Source organism: Lutra lutra, chromosome 6 (assembly GCF_902655055.1).
Source record: "Lutra lutra chromosome 6, mLutLut1.2, whole genome shotgun sequence".
NCBI lineage: Eukaryota > Metazoa > Chordata > Mammalia > Carnivora > Mustelidae > Lutra > Lutra lutra.
Window position 1 is genome coordinate 138,999,711 of NC_062283.1, and position 22,783 is coordinate 139,022,493.

General features: G+C 43.2%; 1 protein-coding gene across 5 annotated transcripts in view; it reads left to right on the forward strand.

The window, feature by feature from the left end:
• Window positions 1–22,783, forward strand: part of ESR1 (estrogen receptor 1) — a 403,080-nt gene that overhangs the window by 93,479 nt on the left and 286,818 nt on the right. For 2 of the 5 annotated variants that reach the window (XM_047734308.1, XM_047734307.1), the window contains exon 2: window positions 12,551–13,072. In XM_047734308.1, coding sequence (XP_047590264.1) covers window positions 12,621–13,072 — 452 coding nt within the window. In that variant the 5' untranslated portion in view covers window positions 12,551–12,620. Of the gene's footprint in view, window positions 1–10,392; window positions 10,518–12,375; window positions 13,073–22,783 lie in introns of those variants that run through there. The other 3 variants (XM_047734306.1, XM_047734305.1, XM_047734309.1) reach the window with 3 other exon arrangements.

Below are 22,783 nucleotides of genomic sequence, written 5' to 3' on the forward strand. Positions count from 1 at the left end.
CTCTAGCTGGGAGGGAACAGAAATAATCCTCACCACCAACTCAGCTAACAGAGAGGTTGAGACAATCTGGTTTCCTTTGCCAACGTCTTTCCTCCTCACGTACAGGATGGGGAGACAGATGATGAAACCTGGAGTCGAGGCCACTATGAGCGAGGCTCCCACGTGGTTCAGGCTGAGACTCAGGAAGTTCTGGTTCAGAGTTTCTATGCAAATTCCTTTAAATGATGTGAAGAATATAAAACCAAGGTTGCACGGGCTCCCGACCACTCAACAAACACTAGATTACCCAAAACAGGAAGTGGGTCTGTCTGGGGGCAGAGATGGAAGAGCCTGTTAAGTACATGATAGTGAAGGGTGAATTTGGGCTGATTGGGAAACATTCACTAAAAGGAATGCAGCATTTACTTTCAAGAATAAGCATGTCTAGATTCATGAGCAAAACTGTATTTAGTTCCATCATTCTTATGCCGGCTCTGAAAAAGATAACATTATCACATCAAGAAGAGTCCGAGATCCCATTTTTCATGAAAAGAAAAGCCTGTGGGAAAGGGACTATCAGGCTTAAACTTTTGAGACATTTGACACAGGCACCTAGAACACACTTTTATTGCTTTTGTGTTCCTCCGTCTCTAGCATCACAATGCAGGGAGGGGTGAAATCCTAGGTATTTGGAATGGTCTCACCTTCAGTTGCCCTTTGGGAAAATGGTGAGTCTCTCTGATTGGACTGCTCTGCAGCATACCCATCAGAGCCCTAACGTGGCCCCAGCACTGGTTGTGTTGTTTATATTAGATGATCAATTGCTTATGCAAGAATGAAGACTGTCCCTGGGAGGAAGAGCAGGATGTCTTTACTACAGCACTCCAGGGGTTAACTGAGGGATGGTTTGCTATAGCTCCTTTCCCTTTTGAGTTTTTCAAACCTCTTGAGAAAGACTGGCACAGGACAAACTTCACATACAGATACCTCCTCCCAGGCTCTATGCATTTCTTTTCAAGCTTCCGTGCTTCCACAAGTAGAGATTTTTTCGGTTTAGTAAGATTTCCTTTTTTAAAATTCAATACCTGCATGTCAGGTAAGAATGGAAATTAGTACAATCAGATGTATTTCTTTAAACTGAGCAAACACGAGTTTTGATGGGATGGGGAGTTGGGAGGGTGAGGGAGGTGTTCATCTAGAACTTGAAGCCTTGATGAACTCTTGTTCATCTTGAACCCCACCGATATCCACGAAGGGCCCTGGGATGTTTGTGTTGAGGTCAGTGATGGGGCTGCTGAAAAGGAAGCTAAGGGAGTTGAGGACACATATGTAAGAGAGAACAGGTTGGCTAGGCAGACATCTTTTTTAACGTTAGGATTCTGGGTCTCAGTGGGGTGACCCACATTGATTAGGGCTGGCTCACAAACACTTCAGAGAAGAGAGAGGCTTACCAGCGGGTAAGGAAGGGTAGAGATGTATTAAGGACAAAAGATTGAGGGGAAAGGCAAGGTGGAGAAAAGGGGGAAATTGCTGTTTGTACAACATTACAAACATTAACATACGGCATAAAAATCTATAGAATTATTCTTTCTTTGTCTTTATAGTGAAAAAGGCTGTTGGCAAATTTCACTGAAAATAATGTCTTTCCTCAAGAATTGGCCAAAAGTTTGCCACTAAAGTTTTCTGAATCTGAGTGTTTATAATGTGAGTCCCAATAATCTTTCCAGTTCTTTTAAGAGGCTATGGTTTTTAGGAAGGCTAGCACGTTTTGATCATAAAACGGTTTTCTTGACAATTACCATAGCAAAATGGGAAGATTTTTTAAGTCTTTCAAATTGGATTCTCTTGAAAATTGAACTATACCAAAACAATGAATTTTTTTGGTTAAAGGTACTATAATTTGCAAGTTTGTACAATTTAGCAGATACAAGAAGGATTTAAAGTTTTTTGTTCGTTTGTTTGTTTTTTGTTTTGTTTTTAGCTGGAAAGTTTGATTCAAATGCTGTTGTCCTAAGAGTCAGATCTAAATGAACTCTTTTCTGAGGAGTAATGGATGGGAATTGCATAACTCATTTCTTCATGTTATAAGGCAAGTTATTTCTCTGACCACTACTTGTTTCAATGTTTTTAACTCATTTTCTTAAATCCTTCTCCACATTTCTTTACCAGTGATTTGGGAACGTGGAAGCAGTCTTATGTTTTCCAAAGAATTGGGAATTTCTAAGACTCTAAGAATAGCCTACTAAGCCACGAAGTTTATGTCTCAATTTGATTTATCCTAATCATGACCCACGCTAAGAGAGGAAACAAGGCAGTATTCACCCGGAGCTGCTGGGATTGGGTAGAAAGCATGATGTATCCTAAATTTGAAGGCCCAAGTACTGGTCCAGTTCCCCTAACCATACGACCTTTTGCAAGTCTCCTATGTCTTTTGGGTCATGGTTTCCTTGTAAATATAATGGAGAGATTGGGCTTGATAATCCATAAAGGGACCATCAATTCTAATGGCCTGTTTGTTATGTGATAAGAAATCATATTTATTTAGGAAATAGGAATCTGCTTCTAAACTTTCCCCTAAGCTCTCATTCTAAAGTCTAGCCATTATATCCATTCCTTTTGTGTTATTGAGGAAATCAGTTAACAATGCAAATGTGATATTTGAGGGGTGTAAGCACTCATTTTTCTTTTCTTTTCTTTTTTTAAAAGATTTTATTTATTTATTTGACAGAGAGAGAGAGAGATCACAAGTAGGCAGAGAGGCAGGCAGAGAGAGAGAGAGAGAGGGGGAAGCAGGCTCCCCACTGAGCAGAGAGCCCCACATGGGGCTCGATCCCGGGACCCTGAGATCATGACCTGAGCCGAAGGCAGAGGCTTTAACCCACTGAGCCACCCAGGCGCCCCAGCATTCATTTTTCAAACAATGTTTATTGGGGGTCAACTACACATCAGGCATTATACTAGGCAATGGACCCATGACTTGGAAAAAGAGAGGATACAGAGAAACACACAGGAAATTCCAAGAGCATGATAAGGGCTATAACTGAAGATGTTTAGGGAGCTATGTGCATTTACAGGAGAAGCACCCATTAGGAAATCAAGGAGATCAAGGACTTGGTCCTTGATTCTGGTAGCTGTAGATGTCTCAAGGGAGACTTGGAGGATGGACAGGAGTAAGTCTGGTGAAAGAATGGGAAGAAGATTCCCGATAGAGTAAACCACACTGTGACCATTTAGACTTAGAATCCAGAGGGTTAGAACTTGAAAGGAATTCGATATGGCAGGAGCAAAATACCTATGCTAAAATGGGTGCGGAATCTGGAAAAATGAGAAAAATGATTCAAGTTCTTTTACTGTTGAGGAAGATTACTCTTCTTGCAGTGTGGAGAATGGACAGTGAAAGGGAAAGGTTAGTGGCACAGCTTGGGAGAGAAGAGAATGGCCTGAAAACAATAACAAGGATGAGAAAAGAGAGTAGAGCAGTCAGGGAGATGGAAGGAAAGATTTGTGATGGGTCAAATTTGGGAGTGAAAAAAATATGTTAGGGCTGCAGACTGGATTTTTTTGCCATGTTACACAGTTACATGAACAGCAATGCTATTTGCTGAGCTAGTAGACAGAATGTAGAGTAGGTCTGGGGAAAAATAAGTTAATTTTGGCCAAGTTAAACCTCAAATGGCCCATCCGTAGTAGGTGTTCAATAAATACTTATTGAATGAATGAAAATGCAAGTAAAAATGTCTAACAGGTATCTAGAAATGTGGCTGTCCTAGTCAGCAAAGAGATTTTGGGTGGAGATATCTATTTTTAAGTCTTCAATGTACAGAGGGAACCTAAAATCCTGGGAGTGGTTGAGATCATCCAGGGGAAGGAGTACAGGGCAGACAGGAGGGCCGAGGGCCTGAATCTGGAGGAGTATCAGTACTTGAGTAGAGAGGCAGAGATGCTTTTGGAAATGGCAGAGTAGGAAGGATCATTAACTAGAACTAAACACTAAACTCTGAGAGGTTAAGTTCTGTGAGGGCAGAGATATTCATTTGGCTTATATTTGGGTGGCTGCTGTGGACAGAATTAGGTCTCTCTAAAATTCATATGAGGAAGCCCTAACCTCCAAGTTTACTGTGTCTGGACAATACCAGCATTTGGATTTTTTAAAAAATAAGTAAATTTCTTACTGACGGCAACTAAATGGTGTTTGTAGCATTTTTATCATACAGTAGATCCATCCATTTGCTATACTTTTCTGAGTTGTCCTACATGCAAGTACATGTTTTTAATGTTGTCTGTCTTCTGTGCTGTTCCTGTAAGTTTGCTATTAAAATACATTAAACTTAAAAAAAATGGAATTAGGATATTTGGAGGGTAATTAAGGTTGAATAAGGTTATAAGGGTAGAGTCTTAATCCAATAGGACTGTGGTCTTATAAGAAGAAGAGAGCACTCCATCTGCTCTGTGAGGACACAGGGAGAAGGCAGCTGTCTGAAAGCCTGGACACGAGCCCTCAATAGAGTCTGATCATGCAGACACCCTTATCTCAGACTTCCAGTTTCCAGAACGGTAAGAACATAAATGTCTTTTTAAGCCATTTAATCTACGGTATTTTGTTATGGCAGCCTGAGCTAACTAAGATAGTGTCCAACACTTAGAAATGATCCTGGCAAATAGCAAGGAATCAACATTTTTAAAATTGAGATGTATTTGACATAGCATTATATTACTGATATATGCTTTTGAGCCAATTGAATGAGTGAGTCATTCCCTGGAGTGCTCACAAGTATGTAACTTCCTTGAGACAGTGTGTTTGTAGTTGAAGGGGTTGGGAAAAATGATAAGCATTGACTAGCACGGAGGTCCTGGGTGCTCAGGGGGAGTGGGACGGAACCAATTATCCAGATGAGGATGGTAATAAAATAGGAAGAAAGACCTGAAAAGGTTCGACATGCACAAATCTCCTTTTTTACCATTTGGCTAAGGCTGGTTCTGAAACTGGGCAAGGTTCTTGGTTGATTACTAAGTGTGTGTGCAGTGTGTGTGTGTGTGTGTGTGTGTGTATGCGCGTGCGCGCAAATGCCCTCCTCCAAATTCGATTGGACTGTTTGAACCAAAGTGAATTCAGGCCCAATCTGGATAATGCCCTCTACAGAGACTACCTTAAGCCAGCAATGAGATATCTCAAGTACGTAACAGATAAAGGGAGGAAGAGGGACACAGTGTAATAATAATTGGAATAATTGGAATTCTTTTATAATTCATGGCACTTACAGTGAAAGTACTTTCTTTTTTTTTTTTTTTTTTAAAGATTTTTTATTTATTTATTTGACAGAAGAGATCACAGGTAGACAGAGAGGCAGGCAGAGAGAGAGAGGGAAGCAGGCTCCCTGCTGAGCAGAGAGCCCGATGTGGGACTCGATCCCAGGACCCCGAGATCATGACCTGAGCCGAAGGCAGCGGCTTAACCCACTGAGCCACCCAGGCGCCCTGAAAGTACTTTCTGAAGTGTCTTCTGCCACATGCAGGATAAGTAAATTATATGAAAAAGATTCTAAAATACTTAAAAAAATTTTTTTTCAAGAAAATATAAGATGAAAGTTACTAAATTCTGTTAAGCTGGAGAATTAAATCTGTGTCACGCACTGATTCACAGTTTAGAGTTGCCATTCTGCCTGACAACCCCAAATTCAAACTATCTCTATCAACTCCTGGGTAGGAAGCCAGGAAATGACCACTGAATCCCAGGGTTCGTTAGACTAAGGACCTTGGGGTTTGATTCTTGGCTTTTAATTTATTTTATTAAAAAAATTTTTTTTTAGAGTGGCAATGGGAAGAAAAGGCTGTTTAAGAACATGTTAATGACTACTGATTCTACTTGGCTTCTTATTACCTTGTATCTTTGCAGGCTTATGTAACATTTGGTCGCATAAAAAGCCTGTTATGCTTAAAACGGTCCAATGGATACAGTGTTACTAAAATTCTGTGGTCTTGAAGGAGGTGACCCTAGGGAAAGGATTCTCACTGAGAGAAGGTTAGCTCTATGCTTTGATGCCTTGGCAAAACCATGTGTCCAGCACATGCCTGGTTGTGTCATTGGGTGGAAATGGGGTGTATGTGCTCCAATTTGTCCATATTCTGGGCCAGGAGGTAAAATAAATCTATGGTGATAGAAATTAGGACAGTAGTTGCCTATAGGGGTTAGGGGTTGACTAGTGCGGGGCATGAAGGGAACTTTCTGGAGTGATGGAAATACTCTGTCACCTCACTGAGATGGTTGCCACAAGGGCATACCCATTTATCTAAACTGACCAGCTGTACACATTAAGATATGTGCATTTCACTGCATATAAATTTCTCCTCATACAACTAAAATCAAAGTTCAGTTGAAAAAAAGTCTAGGAGCTAATCAAAAACCCTTAAAACAAAGAGACAGAATTACTTTTTTAAAATATTTTATTTATTTATTTGACAGACAGAGATCACAGGTAGGCAGAGAGGCAGGCAGAGAGAGAGGAGGAAGCAGGCTCCCTGCTGAGCAGAGAGCCCGATGCCGGGCTCGATCCCAGGACCCTGGGATCATGACCTGAGCTGGAGGCAGAGGCTTTAACCCACTGAGCCACCCAGGCGCCCCAGACAGAATTATTTTTAAAATGAGTGAAACTTTAAAGAAAATTCTTCATTTTTCTTTTACTTTGGAGGAAATGGATGATGTCAAATAAATGCACAAGACAAGATCCCAAACAGAGCATTTTAATTTTTTTTTTCTTACAGAGAGAAAGCACATGTGTGCATGCACGATTAGAGGGGGAAGGGCAGAAGGAGAGGAAGAGAGAGAATCCTAAGCAGGCTCCACATCCAGCATGGAACCCAACATAGGGCTCGATCTCATGACCCTGAGATCATGACCTGAGCTGAAATCAAGAGTCAGATGCTTAACTGACTGAGCCACCCTGTGCACCCCCAAACAGATTTTTTTAAAAGATTTTATTTATTTATTTGACAGACAGAGATCTCAAGTAGGCAGAGAAGCAGACAGAGAGAGTGGAAGGGAAGCAGTTTTCCCGCCATCAGAGAGCCCAATGCGGGGCTCCATCCCAGGACCCTGGGATCATGACCTGAGCCGAAGGCAGAGGCTGAGCCACCCAGGCGCCCCCAAACAGAATTTTTAATGAAAGTAAAGATCAGTTTGGACACAGCTAGATCTTCATGTTTTGAAGTGAAGGAACCATCTCTAGTACCATAAGCTGTTTTGGAAATAATTCCACATTTATTTCCTTCTATGTTTCTGTTGGAGGAATAATGTTTTTGTAAATGTAAAAAACTTGTAATGGAGCTAGAGAAGAAACTATGCTTGGTCATAGTATTATCTGGTTACAAACTAAAAATTCAGAACTCTCTTGTGAGTTCTGCTGCCAATCTTCAGGATTGTATGAATTTGAAATTTGACTTCATGGCCTCAGTTTCTATGAGGATACAAAGATAATCCTTTAGCAAAAACACTTTTGAAAATGGTAGAACGTTACATGGAAAGTTGGATTTTAGAGATAGTTATCAGATAGATGGGATCCTATTTTCTTATTCTAAGTATCTGGCTTAATAAATTAGCCAATATTTGATGACCTGATATGACCAGGCACAGTGCTAAGCAGTCAGCGAGTTCCCAAATAACTCTAGGCAGGCTTGTTCTCAAGGTGCTTCTGAGCAGGACAAGGGGATTAAAAAAAATAAATTAACTCATTCAAGGAAGAATGTAATAAATGCATGAGAATACCATTGACGTTCAGTGGAGAGGAAATTCCTTTTTATTTTATTTTATTTTATTATTTTTTAAGATTTTATTTGTTTATTTGACGACAGACATCACAAGTAGGCAGAGAGGCAGGCAGAGAGAGAGAGGAAGAAGCAGGCTTCCCGCTGAGCAGAGAGCCCAATGTGGGGCTCGATCCCAGGACCCTGGGATCATGACCAGAGCCAAAAGCAGAGGCGTTAACCCACTGAGCCACCCAGGCACCCCAGGAAATTCCTTTTTAAAAGGGAATAAGGGATGTGGTGGCATTTGGGCTGGACCTTGAAAAAGAGGGTGCTTGCCCTGACAAGCGAGCAAAGCAGGGGTTGTAGGCAGAGAAAATGTCATCAGGAAAGCTGCGAGTGCTTGGAACAATGGGGTTTTGTTTGGCTGGAGCATAGGGCTAGGGGTCTGATGAGATACAGGAGGCAGGAGGAAGGCCTGAACCCCTGGTGGAGCTATGATCTGGGGAAAGGGTAGAGCCGGGTCATCTGAAGATAGATCCTGAAGCAGTAAGAACCCAGGAACTAAAAGGCAGCAGAATTTAAGAAGTAGGGGGAAGGAAGAGGCAGACAGGTCCCCGGGAGCCTCTTACAAGTCAGGTAATGCGGGCTGAAGAAGCCTGATGGAAACGTGGAGGGAGAGGGGGAGGCAGCACATCTAGAATGCTCAGCAATGTGGAAGGTGAGAGAGGGAGAGACAGCCGGCAGAGAAGACTGAGAGATGATCTTCTGGCGGCTGCGACTGGAGGGACAGTGATGCTGTTCATAGCCCATAGTTGAGAGGAGCGTCATGTTTGTGGGAGAAAGAGTGATGACTCATAATTTGAGCCAGCCAGAAAAAGCCCGGGAGATGCTGGAAAAGTGGGTCCGGAGGTGCACTCAGCGGTGGAGCTGGAGAGAGAGGCACCGGACCAACCCTTCTTCACCTGCCAGTGCCCGCAGTCGTGGCAGTGGGGGGAGCAGGTGCCCTGTGACCTCGAGGAGAGAGGTGAGGGGAGAGCTGGGAGTCGGCTGCACGGTGGGGTTGTTTGCCAGAAGAAGCGAAGGAAAACTGGCGAGGTGCAGGACGTCTTCCAGCCCTGTCCCCAAGCCTGGGAGATGAATCTGACCAGGAAGAGGGAAGAGAATGCTGGAGAGAAAGCATTCAAGAAAACTGCCTTTAGTGGAACTGACCTTGCCTGCTGGTCTCGGAGTAATCAAAGTCCTCTAAGATTATTATAGTCTCCTTCATTTTTCCTTCTTTTTTCCCTCTCCTTCCTTCCCTTCTTCCTTCCTACACATCCACATTTTTGGACTGGCCTAGTGCATGGATGACCACTGTTGACCTAAGGAGGAATTAGGATTCGCCACTGTCACCTACAAAGAGGTACTGTCTTTTCAATATTTGCCTTTACAGCTGATTGTGTAGGGATTGCCTCTCTGCTCCACTATTACAATGTTTGGGGTCTTTTAAAACATGAAATTTATATTTACAATATGACAACATTAAAGTTTTTATAACTCTCTCTCTCTCTCTCTCTCTCTCTCTATATATATATATATATATGTATAAAACTTCTAACTTCTTTCTCTGTACTGCTCTGGAGAGCCACTCATAGTATCTTGGTAACTGTAGAGGGTCCCAGGGCCAGAGACTGGCCACTCCTGGCATTGTGATTAGAGTCATTTAATACCCAAGGCCATGACTAATGTCTGGCAACAAAGGTTCCACTAGGTGTCACGTGTCCTGGGACCTTGGGTGAGGGCACAAAGGGAACACCTCATTATTGTGTGTCAGTACCACGGTCGGGAGAAAAGTTGAGGACCAGGTGGGGTCCATCCAGGACACCACTGTGGTATGCGAACCCCCCCCCCAGCCCGTTCCCCATGATCAATGCTGGTACACCCAGAAAGCCTAAAATCCGTTTAAAACAGAGGTACCCACCTTTGTCTTATCTTCATACCCCAGGCTTTTAATAATATATATTTTTCTGTATGTTTACAGAAAGCAGTCAACTGAGCTATTCGTGGAAAGGTTTGTGGGTTTGGTTAACGAGGTGGAGGAGTATTACATTTCAGCTGGAAACACATCCCTAGAATGCCAAAACATTTATTCCAAAGTCTGGTTTCCTGGTGCAATCGGAGGCACGGCAATAGTGTGTCTGTTCAGAGACTGGGGTGGGGGGAGGTGGGGGGGCTGGGGCCAGCAAGGCATCTGATCCAAGTGTATTCCAGAAGGCTTTTATTGTTAAATTATATTCTTCAGGAAAAACCACCCATGTCACATTTTGTAAATTTGATATCCATACACTTTTGACTGGCATTCTATTTTAGCCATAAGCCTATGATTTACAGCAAGCCTGTTTTTCCCTCTTGCTTAGGGTGGCAGCAGAAAGGATGGGGCGCTTTCCAGGCTCCAAGGATAAGGAACAAGCGGGGTTGGGGTTTTGTTCCCCCCCAAGAAGGCTGACTCTAGCCATGCCACTCCGCTCCCCCCAAGCAGACAGCAAGCTTCCCCTCACTCCCCACTGCCATTCATCCAGCTCAGCGCTGCAGCCCAGTTGCTGTGTTTGCCGGGAGGGGCTGCCCAGTGCCCTGCCTACTGGCTGCTTCCCGTATCCCTGCCATTCCACACACAAACACATCCACACACGCTCTGCCTCGCTCACACACGGAGCTACGCGCACATGCGAGCACATTCCTCCCTTCCCTCTCACTGCCTCAGCCCTTGACTTCTACAAGCCCATGGAACATTTCTGGAAAGACGCTCTGGATCCAGCAGGGTAGGATTGTTTTGATTTCTGTCTTTGTAGCTTTAGCATTTTGAGAAAGCAACTTACCTTTCTGGCCAGTGTCTGTATCCTAGCAGGGAGATGAGGATTCGCTGTTTTCAGTGGGTTTGTGTGTGCATCTCCGTTTTCTTCCAGGACTTGGAGGATTCTTTGTGTAATTCATGTGTAATTTGGCGGGTGCTGATTTTTAAGAGCCCTATGAAGTGCTTTTGCATGTGTTTAAAAAAGACATTTGAAAATTGAAAGTGTGATTTATGGAAACGAAATCATCTGTAAAAAAATTGCTTTGGAAAGTAATGGTTGCTGGCCATAAAGAGAAATATCTGTGATTCACCTAATGTATTTTTAACCCTTTCTTTGCTTACAATCTGTGGTTATTGATGCTAAGCTCAATTTTGTCTTTATAGTAAACCAACTACATCTGCATAGTGTCCAAAAATGGTCTGTTTGTTCTTGTAAGAACTAGGTGAAATGTATACTTATTAGTATAAAAAATTAAAAAAAAATTACTGTTGGTAACAGCAACCTTGGCATTTATATGTGCCATGAACATTTTGTTAGGTGCTCTGTTGGGTGTTTGGGATAGCAATTAAAGCAAAGCATTAGTGGTCATATCAGATAGTTGTATCAGACTCTATTAGGCTGTTGCAAAGGAAGTTCATTAAAAAGTATAAACTCTCCAGGATTGTGGGTACATAATATATTTACCATATCCCACGTGTGTACGTACATACATATATTATTTGTGTGTGTAGGCTTAGATTTTTCATTCTGTTCAAAACTTTTTTCTATTCCTTTTTCATCTGAATATTTGATTCTGCATATCCTAGTGCAGTGAATGGAGGATAGATTTTGCATATCCTAGTGCAGTGTATGCAGAATCGAATTGCAGGAGTAAAGAACAGAAACGTAGCACTGCATTTCAAAATTTGTTGGTTAGACCAACAGTGTAACAGAGGGGCCAAGGATTCAGTTAATGAACTGAGGTTACATTTGTATGGAAAGGTCACAATTCATATTAAACTTTCTGAAGTTTTGGTTGCATAACCTGTGGAAGACACGGACACCCATGTGCGCCTAACCAGAGGTTTTTGTGAATCATCATTCACATGAGAATTCATAATGGGAGCAAGTACAGTAGTGTGTTCCAACACAAACATACCAGTAAGGCTGGGAGCATCTTAGAAGGTCCTGGCTAGAAGGGACCACTCCGGGAAGTTCGCAGATGAGGAAACTGAGGGCAGGCACCATTCTTCTGCTTGCAAAGCACAGTTCTTTCTATAGGTACACCTTGACTCTCCACAACCCCCTCCCCCCATTTCTCCCCAGATGTCTCCTCTCAGTCCCCGCAGCTGCTAAATATAGCTGTCTGGCGGTGGCCGCACAGGCAGCCCCACAGCCCATTCTATCTGCCATATCTCAGTTACAGAGTGGCCCTCCCCAGGGTCATTCTATGTACACACTACATGCTTCCAGCCAACGAGGAGAGGGAATCAAACAGAAAGAGAGACAAACAGAGATAGATAGGAGTCTGGCATGGGGCACATAAGGCAGCACGTGGAGAAAGCCGGCCCCTGGATTAGTCTTGGGAGTTTGTTTTAAACTTCGTCTTCCCCGGGCCACCTTTAGGAGATCCCTCTGCGCCCCCGCCCTCCCGCACTGAAATTTAGCTTCCATCCAGCAGCGACGAGTAAAGTTAAGTTCAGGGAAGCTGCTTTTTGGGATCGCTCCAAAACGAGTTGCGCCTGGAGTGATGTTTTAAACCAATATCAGTGCGAGGCAACAGCCCCTGGCTGGCTTCCAGTACCTTTGTAATGCATATGAGCGCGGGAGATCGCTACTTAAAGTTGGAGACTCTTGGAGCCCGGGAGTTCGCTGAGCGCGCTCGCGCCGGGCTGCACTTGATCGCGTCTGGGCGCCCGGCTTCCTCCGGACCGGCGGGCTCCCCCGGCAGGGCCAGAACTCGCTTCGCGGCGGGACATGCGCTGCACCGCCTCTAACCGCGGGCTCTGCTCTTCTTCTAGGTGGCCGCTCGGCTGTTGAGCCCTCTGCCCTGAGGGGAGACAGTGCGCGCCTTGCCCGCGACCACTGACCATGACCATGACCCTCCACACCAAAGCGTCCGGAATGGCCCTGCTGCATCAAATCCAAGGGACCGAGCTGGAGCCTCTGAACCGCCCGCAGCTCAAGATCCCCCTGGAGCGGCCCCTGGGCGAGGTGTACGTGGACAGCAGCAAGCCCGCCGTGTACAACTATCCCGAGGGTGGCGCGTACGACTTCAACGCCGCGCCCGCCGCCTCCGCGCCGGTCTACGGCCAGTCCGGCCTCTCCTACGGCCCCGGGTCCGAGGCAGCGGCGTTCGGCGCCAACGGCTTGGGGGGCTTCCAGCCGCTCAACAGCGTGTCTCCGAGCCCGCTGGTGCTGCTGCACCCCCCGCCTCAGCTCTCGCCCTTCCTGCACCCCCACGGCCAGCAGGTGCCCTACTACCTGGAGAACGAGCCGAGCGGCTATGCGGTGCGCGAGGCCGGCCCTCCCGCGTTCTACAGGTACCCGCGCCGCCCACCGCGCCACGTCGGGATGGCAGCTGCGCGCCCCGCGGGCGGGAGGGGGGGAGGAGGAGAGGGGGCCGCGCGGCCGAGACCTCGCGGGGCTTGGGGGGGGGGCGGGGGGGTTAGGCCGCAGGGCTGGGTACCCGGCAGCCGGGCCACCGGAGCCCCGCGACTCGCGGCCCGGCCGAGGCAGGGGGTTTAGGGTGGGGGGAAAGGGTTTCTGGATCTTGCTTTCCAGAGCCAAGTTCTCTCGCCTGGCAGCTTAAAGAAAATTCTGTTCTCCACACCCGTACCCTCTGCCTAAGAGGCAGATCCGAAAACCCGTGGACGTCCTAATTCATTTTGGAAAATCGTAGGAAGCGGCGGTCATTTGTTGGGGGGGAATACCCCAGAGCAAATAAACACAAAGCTCTTGGAGTCTTTATTTAAGGCTAGAGGTGTGTAGGGTTAGCGGAGCTCAGAGTTTATTATCATTCTTCTTATTTGAAATTGTTTTAATGTGTTCGCGAAATTTCCTTTCATCTAGAATTTATTATTGGAAATTTGCACGTTATTATTGCGATGACGATGATTTTGTTTTAGCAAAAAGTGCTAGCACCTACTTCCCCCCTTTCCTCTCCATCCCAAGTTGGAGGCTTTAGGACTGAATTGTGCCCCTCCAAAGAGCCGTAGAGGAATTGAATGAGTCTTAACAAGTTTCTGATTTCTGTGTTGTCGGGCCGGGTCGGTGCTGGAGCAGCTTGCTGGCGTATGACTTCTGACAGCCGAAAATTTATAGGTGTCTTGTGAGTTTAAAACATGCCGAATCCAAGAGTGTTTTGAAATAACTCTCCTGCCAGCTAAGTTACATTTCTGGCCTACCCGGCAGAGCGTGCCCGAGAATGGTATGCGGGGTCAGCTTCCTTGCGCGCCTTTCAGTTGCTGTGGAAGTGTTAGTCGTCCAGGACATACAGGAACACGTTTGTGGCTTAAGTGGCCAGTGTTTTGTGTCCTTCTATCTCCCACCCCATCCCCAAGGATTATGCTTTCCTCCCCTCCCTTCTCCCATTACCCCTTTGACAGTTTCTGCCTTCTCTTCCTGATGGACCTGGGCTTGGGGGGGGCGTGTGTGTGTGCGCTTATGTGGGTGATTCTTATGAACACCTGTGCCCTAGGTACCCAATGGCCAGCTGTACTCTGGGGCGCCCATGTGGCTGCGCTTTGAATTAGGCACAGCCAAACTGCAGACTGGTGTCTGCACTTGCCTCCCACCTCCAACTGGACCCTTCTGCATTCCAAGCTGTGAACCGTTTTCTATTCCGTGTTCTAGTTCCAGAGAGATATTCAGAGCAGAAGAAATAGGAAGAAGGTACAGGTTGGCCCCAGAGGATACCGAAGGGCAACACTCTTGGGGTATCTGAGCGTATCCCATGTCCTTCGGCCCCTCAAATGACTTTGGAGCATCATCTCACAGCCAAACAGGTTCAGACTGAGTTATTACTTAAAAGGCAAAGAATGAACAAAATTCAGAAAGTTGGCATTTTTGAAATTAATTTTACTTGTTTTAATTCAGGGTTAAAATGGAAAGAAAAAGAATTTATTCTCACTTTTTTTTTTTGGAGTGTTAGAACAAAATATAACGATTAAGTCTTATTCATACAACCTTTTAAATTTCTTGATGTGAAGAAAGGCACTTGGTATGATGTGAATTCCATAACCTTATAGTGGACTCCAGAAACTATTTTCTTTTCCATTTAATTTTCAGTTCTTTTATTGCAAATTAATCCTACTGAATTTCAATGGGTACTAATGAGACTGCTCCTCAGCAAATTATTTACTGCCTTGCTAATAATTACAAAGCAAGCATGGTCAAATAAAGAGGGGACATTTAATTCAAAATTGTTCATCATCCCTGTGGCAAATAATATTACTATAATATGCCCCATCTTACACTTTTTGCATTAGATGGTATTCAAATATATTTAGAATAATGAAAAAAAATGATGTGGAACTTTAATAATAAAGTTAAGAACTCATACACATGGGTTTCAATGCGGAAACTCAGTTTTTTGATGATTTTTCCTTTGTAGTTTATTTCCTATAACGTCCTTACTCTTTGAATTCTGCCTCTGGGTAACCAGGGAGGAAGAGAGGACTCTGTACCCAGTATTGTTTCAAGTGGACAGATGTTATTTAATATTTTTGCCTGCTCAGTTTTCCTGTCTGAATAACTGGGTAAAAAGAAAAAAAATTGACTAGGCTCTTTTAGAAACCATCTGTTACCTTCAGTAGTGACTAAAGTTTTGGGGGTTGAAAGCAGTGTTTTCAAACTGCTTGATGTGATCCAGAGCAATGTGATATTGCTTAGTGAGTCTGGAACATTTTTTTTTTTTTTTAAGGAGTAAAATAGAAAAGAATATAATAGAAAGTACCAGAACACATGGTATTTCATAAGGATGGGTTTTGTTTCCTGAAAATTTGTTTTAATTATATACACTCATAGGCACCGACTCGTAAGTAAAATGTCTTTCTTACCATAGATGTTTGAAAGTTAGTGGCCTAACGTGTTGTGCTCGATAAAAGACACAGAATTTGGGTAAGTGGCTAGTTGTTTTAGTTACACAAACCAAAAAGGTATTTTGATTGTCTTTATTTTATTTTCCCCTTTGAAATTAGCTGGTGTCTTCGGGTCCGTTAGATTAAGGTTTATTATTTCTGATTCTTAACTTTTCCATTTGTAACATGGTGTCATCTTATGGATTTTCTACCTGAATGTTCCACTGGGATGTTTAAAGAATTTACATGAAGTTCACATCATTTAGCATTAAGATACGACAGTGACTTATATGATGGTGACTTTCTTCTAGTGATCACAATATGCAGCCATATCTATGTACAAAGAAATGTAATCGATCAAACTGCCCTGGGCATACCATAATGTGAGAAAGATTGTCACACGTCCCAACGAATTGTTGGGAGGAAATACATTTGTAAACAGGCGAGCTGTGACTTTCCAAGATGTGTCTTACCTAAAATTTCATGACTGAAGGTGCCTGGGAGTCCTCTTATCCTCAGTTCCTTTTCAGTGTTCAAATTTCTTAGGAGGTTTGAACAAAACTAAAGATAAAACATATTATATCCCCCATGTTTTTAAAAATTCAAGTTAAATATTTAGTGCTCCGTGTTCATTTCAGTTTTACCACCCCATATTCTTAAAGGCTAAATTTTACGCACTTCTCCTCCCCACCTCCCATGCCCCCAAACTTGACAAGCACACAGATTTCAGCCTCAAAATCAATGTCTTAGTAATTTGTCTGCTGGCTGTATGCATATTTTGAATGAATAGTGTGTTCGTTGGTGATCATTTAAAAACAATTTCTCACCTTTAACTAAGGCTCATTTCTAGGGGGACATTTGAAGAGCTAGTTTTCAAGTGTCCAGTCATTCTTTCCTTGTATGTAGATGATATTTTAGCACCCTTTATTTCTGTTCTTACTTATTTCATTCATTTAAGTTGTTACTCTTCCCCTGACATTTTGTGTTGGTCTAAGAATAGTTGAAGGAGCCACATATTGTCTCAGGAATGAGTATATTTTAGGTTGAAAAACGGATTCACATCTTGAATCCCCATTTCATTTTCACCTACTGCATGTAGCTTGTACCTGTTTGGGAGAAAGTCCCCTGCGGGATAATTGCCACTTATTCTAATCTTCTTTCTCGCACTCAGTTAATTTGGATCCTTAGATTGCTTTTGTGCATGCACTCAGGATGTGACATCCCTAATTTGGGAAAATTTGGTTTAGCATTTGGGTTTCTTATTGTTTTGAGAACATGAAAGACAGAAATCAACTATGACAAGAACAACAGATACCAGGAAAAACTGTAAAAGATGACACACTTGCTGTTAATGATATTAATAATTTTGTTAAGTGGAATAGGGCATAGGAAAGCAGCCCATAAGGAACACAAGCATTCAGCATTTCATTATTTCTTTCTCATATTAATATTCATTCCGGTGCTTCTGTAAGCTAAAAGACAGTAGGAAAGAACAGACTTAAATGGTCAGGAGCTTCATTACAAATATAAATGAATGATAATAGGAAATCATTTTCTGTGGAAGTCAGATTTGAATAAAATCTTCACCACCATCTGCAACATGTGTTTGCAGCCTGGGTTATCATAAATACCATTTATTTATAGATACATTAAAAAAATTAAAACCCTGATTATGTGAAAATAGTTTTACATCGGGAAATATATGAGTTATAATTATGTTTTTTCTAAAATACACATGCAGCACAAAAGGAAAACATCTGACTCCTCCCTGTGACATCAGTATTATTTTAAATATAACTTTAGATGAACCCAGTGCATGGTACAGCATGCTAAGTGTGTTCCCGGCTTTTCCAGGATCCATTGAATGGATAGGACAAATTAGTCATTTAGCTTAATTTCAAGACTCTGCTTGCTTTTTGAAGAAGGAAAACAGAATGACCACAACTATTTAGAGCCAAGATGCACACTCCAGAGAAAGATGCTTTATAAATCCCCAAAATACAATCCACTCGAACACAAAGTGAAACTGTGAGGGATTTCATCGAAGGGAGCCAGCCCATCAGAGCCATCAAATAGTTTTGTTTTATGTTTTAAACTCTGCCAATGCATTGACAGATAATGCCTTTCTTTTTTAAAGATATATTTGAACTGTTCCCTTCTCCACTCATAAAATATTACCCATCACCCCCTGCTGCCCTCGGAAATCTGAGGACCTCGGTGGGCTGGAGGCTAAAGGAAGCACCTTTATGATATGTCTTGGGGAAGACATCCTAATTCCTGAGCTCTGCACCTTGAAGAATGTTACTAGGAATTACGAGGGAAGCTTCACATCAATCGGCAACACTTTCAGTCACATGTGCATGTTCAGACCCTATTAGATAGAAGAAAGAGAGAAAAGACGACGACTTTGGTCCCAACTGATGAAATTTTATGTAGTTTGGTAAAGTCATCATTTCAAGAAGCTAGCTCAACTAAGAAATGGTGTGGCTGGCACTTGTAAGGGATACGAGGAATCCTGATGTGATGGTGGTGAGGATGAGGAAGGTGATGGTGGTGGTGGGGAGGGTGAGGATGTTGATGTGGTGGCCAGAAAGTACTGGTGTCAGTTGTGGGTGGAGGGTGGTGATTCTGGATGTCTGTTATAGAGCCTGGAGATGTTTTTCCTAGGGAGAAATCAAATCCTTTTAACGTACCTCACGTAGTTGTGTGTCATTATAATTTAAGAAATAGTCAAAATGTCAATAATGATATCAGTGATATTAATACCGTGCATCTAAGAAGTACTACACAGAAGATTTAAAAAGAAAGCTCCAAACAAGTCTGGATTTTTTTTTTTTTTTTTTTGGTTTTTCCTTTTTGGAGGGACAAAACGGGGTCCCCCGGTCTGCTCCCATAACAACTACTTTAATGAAATAGGTTATCGTGGATGAGAGAGTAGGCTATGTTGTCTTGTGACTTTTCTACTTTCTGTGAGTTATGCTTTGGGAAGATTTTAGAAGTTCACTTAAAGCTAATAAAGTGAATTCAAAAATGTTCGGGGCTAGATATTTCTGAACCAGTCCTGGAGGAAATCAGGTAGGGGTCTTCTTTTTTAAGAGCTCCCCAAATGTTGTCAGTTCCTAGGAGGGAGTTAGTGTCCAGATTCTCAGGTGCATGGAGCTGGAAAGCTCCAAAGCCTCCTCCGGCTCCCTGCTCCCATCTCCAGGGTGCGTCCGCGGGCTGGGGCTCCTGCCTCTTCCCCGCAGTAACGCGTGGAGGGCCCCGACAGCGCTATGCAGGGTAGTACTTCCTGGCCAGTGCTCTTGGCAACTGGACTCACTTTTCTCAAAGAAAGACTTGAGATTTTTTTTCTAAGACCCCGAAAGTAAAAGACAATTTTCTTTTAATTCCCTGCAAGTAAACTGATGTTAGAAATAGTAATTTTTACATTGGCATACTTCCTCCTTCCACTGCTGATTTCTTTTTCTTTTCTTTTTTTTTTTTTTAGTAGTAGTCCATTCTCGTATTTTCTTTTTTCTTTGCTTTATTTTCTTATGTGCTTTAAACTCCTTTTTGGCTTCTTTTCCCCTATCAAGCTTGCTTGCTTGCTTTTTTTTCTTTTTTCCTGTTTTAGTTGCTCCATCGGTGTATTCCCAGATTTTTTCTCCCACCTTTTTTGGTTTATTTCTTTATTGACCTTTTTTGTCTCTTATTCTAATGAAATTTGGAACGTGGCTCAATAGAGTTTCTACCTAGCACGGGAAAGCCCGCGATGTAAGAATAACCCAGAGTAGCGTTAACTCCATTAAAAGTTTTCAAAACATTTTTTCCTTCTCTCTAAACTTAAAAAAAAAAAAAAAAAAAGACCAGGAAGAAATTTTCACTTAATGGAATTGCTTTGAGAGCTCATTCATATCTTCATTCACTTGGCTACCTTGTCCCAAATTGTGTAGCTCATCAGTGGCATAGATGAAAGGAAATGCATTTCTGTATTCCTGGCAGTTCAGGTGTCCGTGTTAGCACACAGTTAGTTGTCAGTAATCTCCTTGTGTGAATGGATGGAGTCCTAACGCCATGCTCTTCTGCAAGGAGATTTAGTATAGGGATAAGTGAAGTCAGCCTTGGCCCCTTTCTCCTGGTTTCAGGGGTTCTAGACCCATGTGAATTTACACGAGGCATTTAAAGTGGACTGGAACTTCCCATTCTGGCCTCAGACACAAAACAAAAAAACCTGTTCTTTTGAACAGCCATAGGTATATCCATAATTCGTTTTACTTGTATCAGGAAAGTACTTTAAATGGCGCTTTGTTTGTTTGTTTGTGTTTGTGTTTTGCTCTTGTAGAATTTGTGCAATGCGACATTATCAGAAACGTGATTGATTTTAAGGGTCCCTTATGTTAACTTTTACATCTGTCTTTTTTGGAAGACCTTACAAATGGTTGTGTTTATTTCTGCTGGAACATTCCAAGCAATTCAGAGAGAAAGGATGTACATTCTAATTTGAGTACAAGATACAATTTAGTTACATTGAGAACTTATTTTCTGTAGTTATCTGAAAAACTTGTGGGACCTTTGGAACTCCCTTTGATTTCAAATAGGAGGAATCCCTGAGCACTGGTCCAAACAGGGACCACGTCTTGTTCACTGCATTTTTCTCAGCTCTTAGCGAAGGGTGTGGCACACAGATGTTCTGAGCAGCTTTTAGCTAAGTGGATGGCTGATGGTAGGCAAGAAACACTGGGTATACTGACTCGCTTGGGTTGCTTACTGGGAGAAGGGCCATTCAGCAGTGGATCTTTTTTTTTTTTTTTTAAAGATTTCATGTGTTTATTTGTCAGAGAGAGCAAGAGAGCACAAGCAGGGCAAAAAGTAAAGGGAGAGGGAGAAGCAGGCTCCCCACCGAGCAGGGAGCCCTATGTGGGGCTTGATCCCCAGACCCTGGACCATGACCTGAGCCAGAGGTGGACGCGTAACCAAGGGAGTCACCCAGGCGCCCCAGAAGTCGATCTTCAGGTGGGACTGGAGGAATGCGGGGAGTTTGTGAATCTCCGTCCCTTAGGAATAAAAGTGGAAAGGAGTCCAACTGGTATTCCAAGTACAGTTGATTCCCATTATTTGCAGGTTCCATATTTACGAATTTGCCTACTTGCTCAAATTTATTGGTGACCCCCAAATCAGGACTCGTGGCCTTTTCTTGGTCATTCACAGACGTGGGCAGAGTGGTGAAAAATTTGAGTCATCCGACACACATGCTCCCAGCTGAGGTCAAACAAGGTGATACTCTGCCTTCCTGTGTCAGCTCTTCTATAAACAAGTGTCCTGTTCGGATCTGTGTAGTGCCACGTTTTTGTTTTTGTTTTTGTTTTTTTTTTTTTTTTTCCCATTTCCGGGCTTTTTGTTGGTGACTTTGCTATTGAAAATGACTCCCAAGCGTAATGTTGAAGTGCTTCCTAATGTTCCTGAGTACCAGAAGGCTGTGATGTGTCCGATCAAGGCTGTAGAAAACACGTGTGTTCGATAAATTTTGGGCATGAGTTCTAATGCTGTTGGCTGTGGGTTCAGTGTTAATGAACCAATAATACACATTAAATAAGATATCTTTAAACAGAAACACACATTAAATGAGGCTACCTATTGGTTGGTTGGTGGAGATGGTATGATCAGAGGCTTATAAAAAAAAAACAGGGCTGTACTTCCCCTCAGAACAGTGGTGTAGTAGTAACTAATTTACTCTTTGTGGAGACTTGAAACTCATTAACGGCCACAAATAATGAGGATTGCTTGTATGTAATAGAGGGACTCAAGTACAGGCTTGGGAGGCAGTCAGCTTATGTTTCTGACTTGACTGCTGCCTGCTTATAATCTCTGGCTCACTGTGCCTCAGTTTGCTCTTCTGTAAAATGCCAATCAAAGTAGGACCTACATCTTTCAGTTGTTGTGGGATTAAATGAGTTCATAGACATCAAGCTTTTAAAACATGCCCAGCACATAGCAAGCCATTATTTTTATAACTCCTCTGGAAGGGAATTGGCAACTCTACCCTGAAGAAGGTGATGTAAGGGCTCTTTAAGAGTCTGGAATGTTGGTGACTTCCATGTATGTCTTTGTTTTGCCTTTGAGGGACCAAATTTAATACCCTATTGTGATTAGAAGTTATATTTTCCAACCCAAAGGAAGCAGGGAGCCAATTTTTCTTGGAATGCCTAATCTATGCCAGGTGCTAGGCTAGAAACACAAAACAAAGCAATTGTAATAAACTCCAAATAAGTAAAAATAAGTAAATCAATAAAAAGAGTGAGCAGCGTTAGGTGCTGTGGACTGGAGCAGTCCCAGGGAGGGAAATAGTTGAAGTTGAGGTTAGCAGTTTATGGAGAGAGCCATGATGGAGAGAGGGCAAGGAAGGCATTTCTCTGTGATTGGGAAAACAGGAGCATGGAGAAGGAAGAGGGACGGAAGCAAACATTCTAGCGTGTCTGCAAAAGTGGGTTTTCAACCCTGCCTGCACATTTGAATCAAGGATGACTTCAGAATCCCCTGGGTGATTTTGCTGTGTTACCCCCGACAGAGGACTGTTTAAACCCTGGTCTGCCTGACTTCCAAACCCTCTGTTCATCAGGCCCCCATGGGTCTCAGAGGCAGAGGGATGAAGATGGATGACAGCAACATTGCTTTCTCCTCCTCATCTTCCCAGAATAAAATTTGAAGTAGGCATGTGCATTGGATGTTGACTAGATGCAAAGCACACAAATTGAAGGTTAGGACATACACACATGCCTAGGCCCGTTAGCCTGCATGATGTAGATTTCTGTTGAGGGTTTGGATAATCAATGGTGATTGAAGACTTTACTTGCACACCCTTCTCCTCCCCCTCACCCCCCTCCCCACTGCCCCAGGATTCTCTTTCCTATAATTCTTCTAATAGTTGCCACCCACCAGACTCTAGCATTGTTTCTACAACTTTAAACCCCTAAATATCAGTACAGTTAATTGATTCCTTTAAAAATTTCAAATTGCATGTTTGGAAAGTGCTCTGGAGTCTCTGATGTCAAGGGCCTAGTTAAAGCTCTCCTCGTATAGGGGCGCCTGGGTGGCTCAGTGGGTTAAGCCTCTGCCTTCAGCTCAGGTCATGATCTCAGGGTCCTGGGATCGAAACCTGCATTAGGCTCTCTGAGAGCCTGCTTCCCCTTCTCTCTC